Source organism: Dipodomys merriami, unplaced genomic scaffold (genome assembly GCF_024711535.1).
Source record: "Dipodomys merriami isolate MVZ:Mamm:240054 unplaced genomic scaffold, mDipMer1.0.p SCAF_3, whole genome shotgun sequence".
Lineage (NCBI taxonomy): Eukaryota > Metazoa > Chordata > Mammalia > Rodentia > Heteromyidae > Dipodomys > Dipodomys merriami.
Genome location: NW_027204492.1, coordinates 13,502,501 through 13,521,503, shown reverse-complemented (window position 1 = coordinate 13,521,503; position 19,003 = coordinate 13,502,501). Strand labels below are relative to the sequence as shown.

Genomic DNA, 19,003 nt, shown 5'->3' with positions numbered 1-19,003 from the left:
AGCAGGGTGCTAGTGGCAAACGCCTGTAATCCTAGCTACTCAGGAGGCTGAGATCTGAGGACCACCATTCAAAGCCAGCAGGGGCAGGAAAGTCCATGAGACTCATCTCCAATTAACCACTAGGAAACTGGAAGTGGCACTGTGGCTCAAGTGGTAGAGCACACACTTGCCTTGAGCTGAAGAGGTGAGGGACAGCTCCCAGGCCCAGAGTTCAGGCCCCACGGCTGACAAAAATAAATTAAGTAAATAAATAAATGAGATGTTTCAGGACACAGAAATAAATGAGATGTTTCAGGATACAGAAAGTTTTTTTTAATCTTAAATCCTTTAGGGAATTTTTTTATTATCTTTAAGTAGTTGTATGAAGCAGTTTCAGTTCAACATATCACTTTATGAATACATTGTACCTTCATCAGTGTGAACCCTTTCATCATTCTCTCCCACTTTAAGGAAAATGTTTAGTATTAATTATAGGAAGTGATGGACAGAGGAAGGAGCTGTTATCTCCACTATATTTGTTTTTTGTTTTTTGGGGGGGTTTGGTGGGGGGTCCTGTCGTGGGGCCTGAACTCTGGGCCTGGGCGCTGTCCCTCAGCTCTTCAGCTCAAGGCTAGCGCTCTACCACTTGAGCCACAGCACCACTTCTGGCTTTTTCTTTTTGCTTATGTGGTGCTGAGGAATCGAACCCAGGACCTCACGCATGCAAGGCAAGTGCTCTACCACTGAGCCACCTCCCCAGCCCCTCTCCACTATATTTGTATAATACTTTATTTTTGCAGTAAATTTCTGATTTTATTAACTAATTGATACTATAAATTTTGAGGTATTTGGGCTGGGAAGGTGGCTCAGTGGTAGAGCGCTTGCCTTGTATGCATGAGGCCCTGGGTTCGCTTCCTCAGCCCCACATAAGCAGGAAAAGCTGGAAGTGGCACTGCGACTCAAATGGTAGAGTTAGCTGAAGAGCTGAGGGACAGTGCCCAGGCCCAGAGTTCAGGCCCCATGACCGGCAAAAAAAAAAAAAAAAAGAGGTATTAAAAAAGACAATGAAAGCTGGGCCCCAGTAGCTCGCACCTGTAATCCTAACTACCTACAAGGCTGAGATCTGAGGATGGGGGTATGAAGCCAGCCTGAGCAGAAAAATTCCATGAGACTCATCTCCAATTAACCACCAAAAACTCAAAAGTAGAGCTCTGGCTCAAGTGGTAGAGCACTAACCTTGCATACAAAAGCTTAGTGACAGTGCCCAGGCACTGAGCTCAAGCTCCAGGACCAGCACAAAAAAAAGTAATGAAAGCCGCCGGGTGCCATAACTAAGCTACTCTGGAGGCTGAGATCTGAGGATCGTGGTTCAAAGCCAGCCTGGGCAAGCAAGTCCATGAAACTCTTATGTACAATTAACCACCAGAAAACCCAAAGTGGTGCTATGGCTCAAGTGCTAGAGCATTAGCCTTGAGCTGAAGAGCTGATGGACAGCACCCAGGCCCAGAGTTCAAGACCCATGACCAACAAAAAAAAAAGTAATGAAGATATCTACAAAAGAGATCATGTACTGAGAAGCTATTAACTCAAAAAGTTAACTAGAGCAAATATTTTTGAAAAGTAAAGAGATATAATAATTGAACAGTGTTTTACCTGTATTGTGACTTACTTTTATGTACTAGAATTTTGGAGGAGTTTTTGTTTTATTTTTTAGGTTGAGGGTGTAGTTGCTGTTGGGATTTTTGTTTGTTTTTAATTATTTGTATTTAACTATTTAATTATTATGACTAGAATCTACCTTCTTATTCAAGAAAGGTAAATGAGTTCTTTAAAAAAAATTCTGAGAAGCCACGTGCTGGTGGCTCACACCTGTAATCCTAGCTACTCAGGAGGCTGAGATCTGAGGATCTCAGTTCAAAGTCATCCCAGGCAGGAGAGTCCATGAGACTCTTATCTCTAATAAATCACTCAGTAAAAGGGAAGTGGCACAGTGGCTCAAGTGGTAGAGTGCTAGCCTTGAACTGAAGAGCTGAGGGTCAGCGCCCAGCCCTGAGTTCAAACCCCAGGACCTACCAACAAAAACAAAAAAAGCAGCCAGACAGCTTCCTATAACCCACAGATAGTTAACTCTCACACCGAGCCCTCAGGCGGTTGGTCTTAAAGGGCCTAGGGCTAAAAAAGTAAGTTAGCACTTGGCCTCTCTTATTAAAGTATTTGCCTGATGTTTCTTAGGGTAGCAAGAAGGACTGTGGACTGCATTACTTGGGCTACAATTGGCTGAGAGACCTAGGTAAGGTGGACCAGTTGCCTGTTCTTTGAATTCCTTCATTTTTTTTTTACCTTTCTGCTACATTGATCTCATCTAAATCAACTTCATTTCAAAATATGTAATCACAGATTTTTTCCCAGTTCTGTTCTAGTCTTATTTTTTTTTTAAATTGTATTTTATTTTATTTGAGAACATACTGTACAGAGGGGCTACAATTACATGGGCAGGATAATGCATTCTAGTCTTATTTTTGACATACACATACAAATGTAAACAGTTTCTGTTAACCAATGAAAAGTACAATATTTTGAGTAAGAATACCAAGAACCTACAAGTGCCATTTTTAAAAACCCTTTAAATTGTTTTTATTTTGCCAGGTGCTGCTGACTCATGGGTGCGGGCTGAGATCTGAGGATCACCGTTCAGAGCTAGCCAGGGCAGGAAAGACCGTGGGACTTTTCTCTCCAAAGAACCACCAGAAAACCGGAAGTGGTGCTGTGGCTAAAAGTGGTAGTGCTAGTCTTGAGCAAAAAGGGACAGCCCCCAGGACCTGATTTCAAGCCCCAGGATGGACCAAAAGGGGGGAAAAATGCTTCACTTACCACTGGCTTTAATTTCTCGAACATAATTACTAGGGAACCAGCCTGTTCTTCCATTTAATGTGCCTTCCCACCAGCCTCCTTCTTCAACTCGAGTGACATAAATGATGTCTCCTTTACAGACAGATAGTTCATCTTCATTAGTCTGCTTAAAGTTGAATCTTGCCTTCACTATCAACTGGTGACTTCCATTCTCTGTCATCTCCTAGAAATAAAGCCACACCAGATTAAATCAAGCATGGGTAGAAATTACATAGATTCAGGCAAAATAAAGTCGAGTGAAAGATAAGAATTTTTAAAAAGAATGTGTGGGGCTGGGAAGGTGGCTCAGTGGTAGAGTGCTTGCCTTGCATGCATGAGGTTCAATTCCTCAGCACCACATAAATAGAAAAGGCTGGAAGTGGCACTGTGGCTCAAGTGGTAGAGCGCTAACATTGAGCTGAAAAGCTGAGGGACAGCATCAAGCCCACGACTGACCAAAAAAAAAAAAAAATGTGTTCATTTGGCTAAGAAGTATGGAATGTCAAGGATCTCCCATGATTACCTAAATCAGTTCTTCACCGGCCTTATATAAATTGGGATTAACTTTGTGAGGGTCACAGATGCTTTTGAGAAAGTGGTCAACATAATAGATTTCTGATCAATGGAATTGATACTCATAAGATTTTGTACCCAATTTAAGAGGGCCCAAGGACTATTCATCATCTTCTCAAAGGATCTCAGAAAGATTAAGAACTACCTATTTAAAGTGCTTTGGAATCAATAGATAAAGATAGCCTACATGCGTAGGTGGCTTTTTCAATAGGGTAGAAAGATATCACCTAAAGGGCAAAAGATGGGGCATTTCCTTTTCTTTTTCTCTCTTTTTAGTCAGTTGGTAGGGCCTGAACTCTGGGCCTGGGCACTGTCCCTCAGCTCTTCAGCTCAAGGCGAGTGCTCTACTACTCGAGCCACAGAGCCACTTTCAGCTTTTTTTTTCTTTTTGCTTATGTGGTGCTGAGGAATCGAACCCAGGGCCTCGTGCATGCAAGGCAAGCACTCTACCACTGAGCCACCTTCCCAGCCCAAGATGGGACATTTCCTTCCAAATAAAAGCTCCTAACAAGAATAGTAAGACCATATGCAAAGACAATTGGAAGATCCCAAAACAGAAGTTCATCACCAGCTGATATTTAAAACTTAGTAGGAAATCAAAGTGAAATAAAGATGACAATAATGATAAGAACAGTAACGAGTACTTATTGATTGTCTACTAAGTGCCAGGTATTTACTATTTAGTTCTGATAAACCAGGGGACAGAAATATAACAGCAAATTGCAATCAGAAGAAGTTTGAAGGACTTACATTTGCATAACATTCTCATTTAAGAGACTTACTGGATTCTAGCAATCAACAGAGCTGGGGGCTTCAACCCTTTCTGTCTTTGGCCCCCAGAAACCTGACAATTCCATTGAGATATCCTGAACTGGTGCTTATTTTATAACTCCTTTTTTGGGTGATACCCAAAACAAAAGACAATGGCTATGTTACCATACAGGGAAATTCAACTGGGCTATTAATCTGATTTGGTTAGATTCTTAAACCTGCTGGGGGAATGGGGGACTATACTCACCACTGCCTTTGACTGCCTTGGGGGCCCTGGAGCTGTGCTAGAAACTGCTCCCTCTGGGTTTGTCTGAGAAGGATTAGCAACACTAAGAGAAGAGGAATGTCCACATGGTCTTTCTGATAGGTGATCTGTAAAAAGAGGAAAAGGCATGGTAAATGAACCATTCGTGTCAGAAATCATCTACAATATAACATTATCTTTCACAGGACACAGTGAAAGGCATCCTAACTGTGATTCTGTTCTCATAAACAGGCCAAGTATATTTTGGTTCCACCCCGCCCCTCCCTTTCCCGTGGCCAACTTCTTAACTTTACTGGCAATTGCTCTCCAGTAGAATGAAAAACAGTGACAGAACCACATTTTCTCTCAACCCATTTCTCTACAACTCTTCCTACTTGAACTAGCTGTTAACAATCAGCCCTGCTATCCAAGGCAGAACTAAATTGGGTACCTCCCAGCTGTTTGTGGCTCTTATTACTTCGAAATATTTCAAATTTCTGACTTTGTTTTTGGCTCCTAGCTCAGTGGCTCTTTTCTTATATGGAATAATATGTGCCGTGTATATAATGTAATGTGTGTTGGGGGAAGGGGTGGAGAATGAGAATGACTGGGAGAGTATATCTGAGATAGATGCAATTTTAATAGTCAAATAATCGGGGTTGTTGCTGTAGGCTTCTTGTTTGTTTGTTTTAAGACCAAACTGAAGATTCTTGTCTTTCTTGAAAGCTTTGTGAAATTCGATGAGGCCAGAGCTGAGCCGGGTGTTTTCAGTATGCTGAGAGTGTAGTAAAGACAGAGACTGGCTGCTTGACAAATTCAAATGAGGCTTCTTTTCCTCTCCATTTATTTTTAAAAGATATAAACTGCAAAATCTAAAGCCCAAACATTCCCTACGCGACAAGCTCAGTAGCCAAGTAATTTCCTTGAGGGTATGGGGTTTTAACTTTCACCTCCTTGTATTTTTATAAATATCTGTGGTAAGGGAAGAGACTGTAAAGCTTGCTGGGAGAGTTTGGCAAAGGAACATATAATTTGTGTGGCATAATGTTAGAATTATACGATCTTCTTTGCCCAGAACTGGATAGTTGTCATGTGTGTTAAATATAGTTACTTGAATTAGCTGTACTTTCTGCTATATGCCTTGCTCAAAAGTATTTTTTTTCCAAATAGCAAAAGAACAACTTTGGAGAAGTATTTTTACATGTCTTGCTATTATATACAGCTCTTTTTGACTAAAACTATAATTACTTGATAGCTGCGTAGATGCTCCATCCTGGTTGGTGCTTGATTATATTGTCTGCTCTTGTTCTCTAATTGTTTCACGTGGGTAAGATGAGTATCCCTAAATAGATGGTAATTTTCTCCAGGGTGGAGACCTTCTCTTCTACTTCCTTTGTAGCACCTGGCAGTGTTGGGCACACAGCCTTTTAGCTCTCCAGCTCGTTGAGAAGCATGATTCATGTTTCATCAAGGATGCTAGACTTTGTCAGACACGAATTTGAATTCCAGTTCTAGTTGGGCAAATGTGGGCCTGAAATCCCTTATCTGTAATGTGGACAACTCCATTACCATTATCAGAATGATGATATCTATTCCATAGAGTGTTTCTAAGATTGAATGAGAATACCTATTGTTTTTAGGATAGCCTAGACCCAGGGAAAGGGCTGAAAGCATTGGAATAAAATGATACAACTAAGTTTATCACCATTTTCTTCAAATGTACTAGGATTCATAGTCAGTAGTCTCTAGAGTGGTGGATGTTAAACCTTTAAATAAGGTAGTCTTTTCATTTACTGTGAAATCTAAGTTTTATTTCCAGTGTAAAACTACTGAGGAGTTCCTTTACATGACCAAATCATACAAAAAAAATCAAAGACATACAAAACTCAATGATAAAAATACATCTGTAGTGGAGAAAAGGAAGTGATGGTTGTATCTTGTAAGTTCTATTTTAAAAAAATAACTGGTTTTTTCCTTTCTATTTTCTGTCTTATTATATATTCAGTCAACGATGTAAGAATTTTGAATGAAATCATTTTTGTTGTCATTATGATATTATAGGCATTAGAAGAAGTCTATGGGTATGTTTAAAACCTATGATAAATGTGTTTAAGCCATGAAAATTTAAGTATTTGATACTGGTTTGGTTTTATTTGGGGGCAACTTTGTGCCAACTGAATAAACCTGACCAGAGTTGGCTACTGGGGTAATCAGAAATAGATCCTGCTGGGCACCAGTGTCTCACACCTGTAATCCTAGAGGCTCTGGAGGCTGAGATCTGAGGATTGCGGGTCAAAGCCAGCCCAGGTAAGAAAGTGCATGAGACTCATATGTCCAATTAAGCATCAAAAAAGCCAGGAGTGAAGCTCAAGTGGTAGAGTGCTAGCCTTAAAAAGGCTCAGAGACAGTGCCAAGGCCCTGAGTTCAAACCCCAGGACCAGCACACACAGAAAAAAAAATTAAAGAAATACCATGGATCCCAAAAGTCATCAATCACACCCAGAAAACACAAAGCACAAATCTCCTTACCGTCTGTTGCTTTGTTAACAGCTAAGAGAGTAGTCACAACCTTGGAGAAATTGACCCCTGAATAAAGGTCATCAGGATTAAATCCCTATGAGAAAGGAAAATTGAAACTATAAGACACTATAAGTACTCAACAAACAAAACTGTGAAAAGGCCACTTCCTCCAGATCTCAGGAGAGAAAAAAAAACTGTAAAAGCTAAGACGCAAATCTCTGTATACCTTGGGGAGAAATGAGAGCGGCAGCTGAGCCACTTAATGACATGTGGCGGGCCATCAGTGAGTCAGAGCAAAGCAGTAATGGGAAATGAGAGGCCAGCTGAGAAGCAGCAACCCCCTCCACTCCTCCCTGAACCACCACCCAGGAAATGCACACTGCATGCTCAGACCCACTCTTCTGGCCTGAACATATCAATATTGTCAGCTCAGTTACCGGAAGTTCATATGTATGGGTTACAGTTAATGCTTGTCACCTACAGAAAGTCCTCACCCATCCACACATAAATAAGTGGAGGCTCTTTGACCCACTTTCTTCTTGTCTGTTAATTCACTGTAGTCAGTGAAGTGCCTTTCTCTCCTCCTTCCCTTCCTTCCTGCTGAGGCCCACTGGATCCGAGCTCCCTAGGATGGTTACTCCATTTTGCCAAAGTTACTGCACAGGTCTGCCATTTGCTCCCAGCCTCAGTTCTTGGTTTCAGTTGCTTGTCTTGGCCTTTCTTGGTAATCTGGGAGGATTTGAACCTTAGTCCTTCCCAGCGCATGAGTGCTTCCTGGCTTTAGATGACTTTTTCACATATGACCTTTGGCCTCCTAGATACCATTCATCTCTCAGCAAGACAAATTTAAATGCAAATTTTACTTTGCCAGTCTCTGCTACCATTCTGGTTTGCTACGGTCCCTAGTGAAGACATCAATTACCTATCATTGTTTTAACTCTAATATGATTTGTTAATTTTAAAATGTATTGGCTGGGGCCTGGGAAGATGGCTCAGTGGTAGAGTGCTTGCCTTGCATGCATGAGGTCCTGGGTTCGATTCCTCAGCACCACATAAACAAAAAAAGCCGGAAGTAGCACTATGGCTCAAGTGGTAGAGCACTAGCCTTGAGCTGAAGAACTGAGGGACAGCGCCAAGCCCCAGAGTTCAGGCTCCATGACCAACCAAAATAAATAAATAAATAAAATGTATTGGCTGAATTAAAATCTATTGAATCCAGGCAAGGATGGTTCACATCTATAATCCTAGCTACTAGGGAAGATGAGATGTGATAATGGCTTGAAGCCAGCCCCAGCAGAAAAGCCTATAAGAGTCTAATTAACTGGCAAAATGCTGGAAGTGGAACTATGGCTTAAGTGGTAGAGTACATTCCTTGACAAAAAATGCTAAGGGAAAGCTGGGTGCTTAGTGCCTCACACCTATAATCCTAGCTACTAAGGAGGCTGAGATCTGAGGGTCATCATTCAAAGCCAGCCCATGTAAAAAAGTTGATGAATCTCTTATCTCCAATTAACCATCAAAAAAACTGGAAGTAGCACTGTGGCTCAAAGTAGTAGAGTACTAGCCTTGAGCAAAAAGCGCTCAGGGCAGCAGTCAGGCCCTGAGTTCAAACCCCACCTCCCAACAACAACCCAAAAAGCTAAGTGATCATTTTCAGGGCCTGATTTCAAGCCCCGGTACACAAATAAATAAATAAATAATAAATAATAAATAAATAAATAAAATCAAACAAATAAATTGAGAATTCTTTCCCCCCTCCTTTTTTTTTTCTTGAACGTGACCTGGATTTTGAACTCAGGGCCTGGGCACTGTCCTTGAGCCTTTCTGTACTCAAGGCTAGCTCTTTACCACTTGAGCCACAGTTCCACTTCCACCCTTTTCTGTTTATGTGGTACTGAAGAATCAAACCCAGGGCTTCATGCATGCTGGGCAAGTACTCTACCACTAAGCCACATTCCCAGCTCCAAATTGAGAATTTTTATAGTCTCAAATGAGTGTTCTTATGCACAGACCCATGCATTAATTTGCCAGTCAATAGATATAGGTGTTATGAAGGAGGCTCCCATTTAGGAACACATGGCAAACAAAAAGAGATATCATGGTCTATATGAAATGTAGGGGAGCCTAGCACACAGAAAACAAGCCAAGTGGAATGAGGAAGTGAGTCAAGCTTTCAAAATGGGTCAGATGAAGTGCAGATATGAAAACTAGGCTCTCGAGATGTTTCTGTGCCCATGAAATTTGAATCATGGTCAGAGAAAGAGACAGCTAATCACAACATTCTACAAAAAGAGAGCTAACCTATTGACAAATATCCCCACTAACCCTGCAAAAGCCTGTCCTCACTCCATATTGGAACAGCAGAAGAAGCAGCAGCAAGAGCAGCAAGAATAGCACTACCTATCTTCCTGCCATGCTTCCCTTGTGCCGCATCTTAATAAACCTTTGCTAGCTACTTAAAAAAAAATCCATGACACATATCGCTAGGTAACCAGATGCTCATCTTCTGAATGAAATGCTCCATCCTGAAACATTTCTTTCCAAGATGTTTCAAGCACTCTTGAAGAAAACAAATTGAATCCATTTTCCCCAAATGTAGCAGTGGGAGTAAAATATACCTTTCCATATGAGACAGGGTTAACACTGATTTTAAGGCTCTGCCTTTCCATTAGGGAGAGCCATTTGTTCCATTTTTCATCTGCATAATTTCTGGGAGCAGTGTCAAGATAAACCTTTATCTACTTTTTGCACATATTCTTGAAGACTCAAAATTCATTTCTAAAATCAAACTATATAATAATTCATATTGCGATGCAGGTATGTGCAAATGTGAGTCTACATAAGGCCACCTGTTCTGGAATTCACAACTCTTTTAAATGTAATCCATGAATGGTTTGTATTCAACGCAAAAATGACTGATGAGCCCTATTACATCTAAAAATGAGCCACTGACATGCTTTTAGTAAAAGGGTAATGTTAATATTATTAAGAGTTAATGGACACTACCATCCAAATATATTTTTCCATATTTTTATTGTAAAAATAGTGCACAGAGGGTTTACAGTTACATAAGTAAGGTAATGAGTCCATTTCCTATGGAGCATTGTTATCTCCTCCTTTGTTTTTCCCCTACCATCCCTTCCCTCCCCACCTCCCCAAATCCTCCCTCATCCCCCCCCCAAAATTGTAAAGTTCATTTTCAAAATAGTGTCTTGTCCATCTCATTGTACAATGGGTCAGCCTTTATCCTTATTTAAGCATTTTGTTATATCCCTTCCCCTCCCCAAATTATAAAAATGTATATACAAGATGCAGGACACAGAATCAGATACAGTGAAAACAGGGGTTATACCGTGGGGGAAGAACATACAAAAGAAACAAAAGAATCACATAGTGCATCATAAGTAGTTAAAAACAATAGCAAATATATTTCTAAGTTCAACAATATAAAATACAAAGTCTTCAATAATGAATTGACAGAAATTCTATTTCAGTTTGTCAAAACCCTAAGTTCCCCTTAGAGCGGACAAAATGGGTAAGTGTGAATGACATCTGTGCCAAAATAATCACCAAGCAAAAAATTAGCAAACTAACATATAAAGAGCAAAAGCAGTGATTAAAAAAAATCTCCCTAGCCGGGCGCTGGTGGCTCACGCCTGTAATCCTAGCTACTCAGGAGGCTGAGATCTGAGGATCGCGGTTCAAAGCCAGCCCGGGCAGGAGAGACCATGAGACTCCTATCTCCAATAAACCACCAGAAAACCGGAAGCGGCGCTGTAGCTCAAGTGGTAGAGAGCTCGCCTTGAGCTGAAGAGCTGAGGGACAGCGCCCAGGCCCAGAGTTCAAGCCCCATGACCGACAAAAAAAAAAAAAAAAAAATCTCCCCCCTTTGTTTTAGTTTTTCCTTACTCTGGTTAATTGAATGCCTTTTTGTGGTAATACTAAAATTACCACTTGACTGAATTTGAGAGCTGATCATAAAATGAAATGTGCATCAACAAGAGTGATTTTATATACCTGAGAGAAGTTTCTTAGACTGTACACAGTTCCCTTTTTAGAAAACCCAGATATCCTTGAGTTTAACCACAGACTCTGAGCCGCTTATGGCAAACCTATTCTATAGCACTAGGAACTGCACAGGAAGGAACGTCAAGAGGCCGGTGGGATTTGGTAGGAAAGACAATGCATAAGGATTGTTTTGAGCAGTTGGAAAATCAGATAGAATTACCATCACCTTCTAAACATTTCACCATGGGCTGAGGATGTAGATCAGAGGTAGACTGTTTGCCTAGCATGCACAAGGCCATGGATTCAACTCCCAGTGCTACAAAAAAAGAATATTTCAAAACACCTCACCCTCCCAAGCTCCACACTAAGTGACATTGAAAGTTCCACTTTAGCCAGGCATTAGTAGCTCACGTCTGTAATCCTAACTACTAAGGAGACCAAGATCTAAGGATGGCAGTTCAAAGTCAGCATGTGCAGGAAAGTCCCAGAGACTCTTAATCTCCAATGAACTAGCAACAAGCTGAATGTGAAGATGTGACTCAAGTGGTAGAGTGCCAGCCTTGAGTGAAAAAGCTCAGAGACAGCACTTCGACCCTGAGTTCAAGCCCCAGTATTTTCACATGCACACACACACACAAAGTTCTACTTGGATCTTTCTCCCATGAACTTGAGATTTGGCCCCCTTGCAAATGGAAGTATTACTTGGAGAGAATATATCACTGTCAGCCATTATTGGTCATAATATATTAGTGCAAGTGGGGTGTATGAGACCAAATAAAGAGATGGAAAAAGGCAGAAAGACTAAGGGCATTGGTGCCCAGCTAGAAGAAAATAGCCTCAAATAGGTCAATGATGGCAAGGGGGAGAGAAAACAAGGAAAAGTAGATTACAGTACAGACCACTTGCTGATGACTAACAACACTCATTTATGTACACAAAATGGAAAACCAATTCCTGGGGGGTTTTCCCAGATAAACATGGACCCTGTTACAAAGTAGATTTGCACATTTATGCTGGATGTAATTTTTCTAGAACCCCTTTCAAAATCAAAGCCGGGGATGGGAAGGTGGCTCAGTGGTAGAGCGCTTGCCTTGCATGCATGAGGCCCTGGGTTCAATTCTTCAGCACCACATAAGCAAAAAGAAAAAAGCCAGAAGTGGCACTGTAGCTCAAGTGGTAGAGCGCTAGCCTTGAGCTGAAGAGCTGAGGGACAGCGCCCAGGCCCAGAGTTCAGGCCCCAGGACCGGACCCACCCCCCAAAAAAAAATCAAAGCCAAATCATGAAAAGATCATGCTGATATCATCTAATGTTCTGCCCGGGCCTCACTCACCTGTTTATTGTCTCTAGTGTCTGACATCAGCTGAACTTTTTCTACCCAGTTATTATCCAGAAATAAACTGGTTAGTTCCAATTGGATCTTTGAAGGTCAGATCAACAGCAGGTTCCCCACCCTCCATTCATTTTGCCACTACTGTGACGCAGACTAGAAAAAAAGAATTGCTTCTTAGGTTACTGCCAGATGCCTTCAAGATGCCACTCCTACAACTGCATGAAACAAGGCTCAAGTTAAACAACAAAACACCAGAGCAAGCAATAGAAGAGAGAGATTAAACTTCACTAAGGATTTTGAAGTATTCCCTCATAGTCGGCCTAAAGTCCAATCCTATGTTGATAGATGAAACCAGACAAGGCACTTGATTTTTACATGTTTCCCCACATATTTTCCCTCCTGGATATCCACACGATGACAATGAAACACCACTAAACACCAGGTGTTAATTTTGAAATGTTAGGGAATCTGCCAGTACAAAATTTGCCCAAGTTAATATTTATATGAATTTACAAATAGATCCTTTTGGAGTAGTTCTCAGTTTCAATATATATGCTATTTTAAGGCACTTTCCCTAAACTGACTCAGGCAAACACCACATCGAAGAAGCATTCCCAAAACATGCAACAGAGGAGCCCATCAGCTTCACTGGACATTGATGAAAACGAACTAAGCAACTTAAGGGCAGCGATGGGAGGGACAGAATGAGAAGGAAAGAGGGAAGAGCTGACACTAAACAAAAGGAAAGAAATGTAAATATCACCTGATGTGGAAGAAATAATTGTATTGTCAAAGCTCATAGAATTCACAAACTTTATAGACCATGATAATGTGTTTGTGACTTTAATGAAGTATCACTATTCCACAATACTGTGAAATTTGTGGAATTTATGTAATCACTTAATCTCAATAAAAAATTATATAAAAAAGGAAGTATTCCCAACCCTTGTTTCCATTCCTTCACTAGTTTTGTAGCTCCTATTATTGGTTTCCAGAGTTGCTGCCACATACTCGGCACCAGACGTAGATTTCATAAATATTTTTATGACTGGAATGTTTGTGATCTTCAAAATTCATATGTGAATCCCCAACGTAATGGGAGTTGGAGGTGGGGCCACTGGCAAATGATTAGGTCATGACAGTGGACCTCTCATGAATGAGTCTAGCAGCCTAATAAAACGGACTCCAACCTTATCCCTTCTACCATGTGAGGACATAGCAAACACACGATCAACTAGACATTGACTCTGCACTAGCCGAGTCTGCATCAGCCTTGATCTTGGACTTCACAGTCTCCTATAGCAGAAATATATTTCTGTTGTTTTCAGCTACCTAGTTCATGCTATTTTGTTATAACATACCAACTATAGTAAGACTTTTTTTTTTCCTTTCATTGCATTTGATTCTCCCAGAAATTTTTCCCCATTTCTTTTTCTTCTCTTTTCTTTTTTTCTTTTTTTTCTTTTTTTGGCCAGTGCTGGGGCTTGAAATTTGGACCTGGGTACTGTCCCTGAGCTTCTTCAAGGCCAGCACACAACCACTTGAGCCACAGCATCACTTCCAGCCTTTTTGAATAGTTTGTTGGAGATAAGAGTCTCATGGAGTTTCCTGCCTGGGATGGCTTCAGACCGTAATCCTCAGATCTCAGCCTCCTAAGTAGCTAGGCTTATGCGCATGAGCCACAGGAGCCCAGCTACCCCCATTTCTTAATGTGAACCAACTAAGAGTGAGAATAGTTAAGTCACCTAGCAAGAAAGTAATGGAGCCAGTAAAATTCCACAAGTAAGCTGGGAACTGGTGGCTCATGCCTGTAATCCTAGCTACTCAGGAGGCTGAGATCTGAAGACTGAAATTCCAAGCCAGGGCTGGGAAGGGAGCTCAGTGGTAAAGCCCTTGCCTTGAGCTGAAGAGCTGAGGGACAGCACCCAAGCCCAGAGTTCAGACTCCACGACCGAACCCAAAAAAAAAAAAAAAGAAGGAAAGAAAGAAAGAAAGAAAGAAAGAAAGAAAGAAAGAAAGAAAGAAAGAAAGAAAGAAAGAAAGAAAGAAGGAAAGAAGGAAGGAAGGAAGGAAGGAAAGAAAGAAAGAAAGAAGGAAGGAAAGAAAGAAAGAAAGAAAGAAAGAAAGAAAGAAAGAAAGAAAGAAAGAAAGAAAGAAGGAAGGAAGGAAGGAAGGAAGGAAGGAAGGAAGGAAAGAAAGAAAGAAAGAAAGAAAGAAAGAAAGAAAGAAAGAAAGAAAGAAAGAAAGAAAGAAAGAAAGAAAGAAAGAAAAGAAAAGAAAGAAAGGAAAGAAGGAAAGGAAAGAAAGAAAGAAATTCCAAGCCAGCCTGAGCAGGAAACTCCTAGAGACTCATCTCCAATTAACCCCTCAAAAACCACAAATAAAGCTGTGTCTCAAGTGATAGAGTACTAGCTTTGAGCAAAAAAGCTCAGGGACTGTGCCAGGGTCCTGAGTTCAAACCCTATCTCACACACACACACACACACACACACACACACACACACACACACACACACACACACACACACACACACACACACACACACACTACAGGTAAATTCTCTGATGGCCTTGCAACTCTGCTTGCACATTTCACATTTCCATAGAAAAACTTGGAAAAGTAACCCATGGGTTTGCACACAAAAAGAAATCCCTTGTTCCTGCCTATACAAGTAGCATCTGTGCCATCTGGAATACATTTGTTACAACCTCTAAAATGACTAATCCAACAAATTGTGGCAAAGAGAAAGTCTCCCCATATGACTAGACTGTCTCTGAAGGGGCCTTGCCTAATTCCTATGCTGCCATTCTCATTTGAGGGGAAAGATCTTTTCCATCAGACACTTGGTCATATTTTCCAGAAACAGGGAAGAGCTGTATAATCCATATCTCATGAGGTTTTAGGTGGTGGGCGAGAGAGGTTCAGCTTATGGTTACACAACTATGCAAATCCCTCTGGGTCATCTGCGGTGACCATCAGCCCTTTCATCTCCTCAACATCTTGCTCTAACTACCTGAGTTAACCAGTCACACCAACCCATCCACATACTGGTTAGGAAAGGCAGCCATACCATATTCTAGTTCAGAACGGGTAATGCCTTTAATGTCACAGTGACTTCACTAACACCCAATCAACCTCCATTTAAAGTTAATTTAGGGTTTGGAGTGCTCACAATAGGCTCCATCACTCCACTTTTAAAAATCTAATCAACTGAAAAACAAGTAATTCAGTGAAGCCACAAGGACATAGAGCTTATGTTTCGTGTGTGCATAAAGAAAATGTTCTGAATATTTTGGAACATTCCAGCTCTTCCTTGTTCTTCTTGCTTCTATTATACAAAATCTTAAATTAACTTAAGCTCCTATTGAATTGCATTCTCTAATTTTCACAGCTGAGCACACTGCCTCGATTAGTCCCTGCACATTGGAGGAAATGTCATCACATAGTGCAACAGAGAAAACAAATCTCAGCTGCTTAGTTGGATTTCACTGGGCGACACTGCGCCTGGCTGGTGAATGCAACCTAGGATGCCTCCACATAGCTCCTATTTGAAGCACTTACCAATTCAGCAGCAAATAATGCTCTTAGTTCAGAAACTGGACTTATTACCCACTAGTATTTCACTTTTTTTTTTTTGTCAGTTGTGGGGCTTGAACTCTGGGCCTGGGTGCTGTCCCTCAGCTCTTCAGCTCAAGGCGAGCACTCAACTGCTTGAGCCACAGCGCCACTTACGGTTTTCTAGTGGTTTATTGGCGATAAGAGTCTCACGGACTTTTCTGCCAGGGCTGGCTTTGAACCATGATCCTCAGATCTCAGCCTCCTGAGTAGCTAGGATTACAGGCATGAGCCACCAGCACCAGGCTAGTATTTCCTTTATTAGAAGACATTGGATGGTATTTGTACCTTGCCTGGTTTGAAAATAATAGCTACTCTTTTTTTTTTCTGTGTCTATGTGCAAGTACTAGGACTTAAACTCATATCCTGGGCACTCTCAGTTTTTTCACTCAAGGCTGGTGCTCTACCACTTGACCCACAGCTCTACTTCTGAGAATTTCTTTTTCTGTGCCAGTCCTGGGGCTTGAACTCAGGGCCTAAGCCCTGTCCCTAAGCTTTATGACTCAAAGCTGGCGTTCTACCACTTCAGCCTCAGCAACACCTCTGGCTTTTTGGTTATTAATTGGAGATAAGAATCTTATGGACTTTTTTTGACCAGGCTGGCTTTGAATCTTAGTACTCAGATCTCAGGTGCCCAAGTACCTAAGCAGGAATGAGTCACTAGGACCTGTTTTTTTTTTTTGCTGGGGGGGGGGGGAGGTTGCTTTGTTTTGTGCCAGTACTGGGGCTTGAAGTTAGGGTCTCATGCTCTCAGTTTGACTTTTTCGCTCAAGGCGAGAGCTCTACCACTTAAGCCATAGCTCCACTTCAAATAACTATTCTGGGGCTTGAACCCAGGGTGTGAATGTTTTCTCTCAGCTTTTTGCTCAAGGCTTGTATCCTATCATGGAGTCACAGTTCCACTTTTGCCTTTTTTTTTGTAGTTAATTGGAGATAAAAGCCAGCCCAGGCTTGGCTTTGAACCATAATCCTCAGATCTCAGCTTCCTGAGTAGTTAAGACTGGAGACTAAGCCACAGGCGCCCAGCCTAATAACCATTTTATTGATGTGCAACAAGCTTAAAGCAGCAAATCCTGTAGTTGACTTTTACTTCCTCCGCCACGTCAATGCATTTCAGCAATGTGGGAACAAGATCTGATTTGTGCCTCTAGCTACAACATGAGGCATACTGAAAAGAGCATTGGGATCCAGGTCAGAAAACCTTCACCCCAACCCCAGCTTTGTCACTACTGAGCACCTCTAGGGATCTTATGCAGGCAACACTAGTTTTCTGTGACTCTCACATCTGGCAAGTGAGAGATGTCTTTGAACACAGGAGGTCAAAGGGAATCCTGAAAGTCCATCATCTGAACAGGGGTTTACAAAGACAGTAGTCTGGTCTTCAATTCTCAAGGCTCTTGAGAATGGACTCACATTAGCCAAACACACCAAAGGCCAGTGCACAAACTACACTGGCATTTCTTAATTTTTGCTAAGTTGAAGCACTAAGCTTAAGTAGATACCCTCATTTTGTGGTCAGAGCACTCTTGCTCCATAGAGAATGATACATAGGAAGCTAACTGATAATTAGAAATGAGCCAGCTAGTACATGATCAGAACAGCAGAGTATGGGGGTATTGCCAGATTTCTGTAGAGTCACTCTGTGTAACTAGTCTAAGTCCTTGATGATTGGGACCTCATAGAATCCAGACCCAGGAAGTTCCAGCGCCATCGAGCTCCTAGGATAGGTGCCAAGATCTGGCTGAATCCTTCAGTGTTCACTCCTCATTTCTAATTCACCAAATCTATTCCCCAATGCCTACCTCAGCACCAGTGCATCCTTCCTTCCACTCTGCAGTCCTTCCTGTTCCCATTCCTTTAAAGAAAACTACTTTCTTCATAATAGAGAGTTCTCTCCCACTGAGGATCAAATGTTCAGGAAATAGGAGAATTTAGAAGGAATAATATTGGCATGGTGGGGAAAGAAGTTACAGGATTCAAAAGAGAGCACCAAAGAGAACAACTGGTTTTGGATAATCTCGTCAAGAAGTGGAAAGGCATGAAAGAAAGAAAAAGATGGAATTTCTCTTGTCAGTAGTGCTTGCAAGGACAGGAAACAGGACCCCTGGAACCAGCTGCCTCACAGCCAGCCAGCCAACCACTGGGGCTCCCTTTCCTCTTAAGTTTTCGAGGGTGGGGTGGATGGGTAATACTTCAGCTGTCTCTACTCAAGAGCTAGGAACGTCTTTCCCCAATATCCCTCCCCCTTGAGAGAGAGAGAGAGAGAGAGAGAGAGAGAGAGAGAGAGAGAGAGAGAGAGAGAGAGAGAGAGAGAGAGAGAGAGAGAGATGATTTCCTAGTATTCCAAACTGGAATGCAGAACACATTTTCCCAGAGACTTAGCACTGCACCTGCTGCTTAGTCTGTGAGTTCTATAGTTTAGCCACATTAAGTATTAAACAGGTTGTTGTGGGCCAGCTAAGAAAACATAATCACGTGTAAAACCTTGTTTCTGTGAGCAAATGTTTTCTGTGCTCCTAACAGCAATTCACAAGTGACTTTTTTAATAATGCATTTTTATATTTTAGTAATGCACTTCTTTCAATAATAAATTTGAACTCTTCAGAGTACCCAGACTCGTGTTGACAAGAGTATAACATCCTTCAGATTTGTTCCTTGTTCTTTCCTATAGAGCATTTACAAATACCCTAGAAACTGAGTCTTATTTATTTTGGAACTTTCTGTGATGAGAGAACCAACTTAATACATGAATCTTCTCACTAATATTACTCATCAACAACTCCTTCCTGCCTGTATGACAGTTAGGGAGGAGACTCATCTTTGAAGAGCAGGTTCCCTTAGCCACTGCTTTCTGCTTTTTGTTGTTTGTTTGTTTGTCAATCCTGAGGCTTGAACTCAGGGCCTGGGTACTGTCCCAGAGTTTCTTTTAGCTCAAGGTTAGCACTCTCCCACTTGAGCCACAGCACGACTTCCAACTTTTTCTGTGTATGTGGTACTGATGAATCAAACCCAGGGCTTCACACATGCTAGGCAAGAACTCTACCACTGAGCCACATTCCCAGGCCACTTTCT

General features: G+C 41.5%; 1 protein-coding gene across 5 annotated transcripts in view; it reads right to left on the bottom strand.

The window, feature by feature from the left end:
• The window catches only part of Arhgef6 (Rac/Cdc42 guanine nucleotide exchange factor 6), a 118,773-nt gene that overhangs the window by 78,167 nt on the left and 21,603 nt on the right, over positions 1 to 19,003 (bottom strand). For all 5 annotated transcript variants that reach the window (XM_070039649.1, XM_070039650.1, XM_070039648.1 and 2 more), the window contains 3 exons: positions 6,986 to 7,070; positions 4,460 to 4,584; positions 2,851 to 3,052 (listed from right to left, as the gene is read on the bottom strand). In XM_070039649.1, the coding sequence (XP_069895750.1) occupies positions 2,851 to 3,052; positions 4,460 to 4,584; positions 6,986 to 7,070 (412 nt within the window). The remainder of the gene's footprint in view (positions 1 to 2,850; positions 3,053 to 4,459; positions 4,585 to 6,985; positions 7,071 to 19,003) is intronic.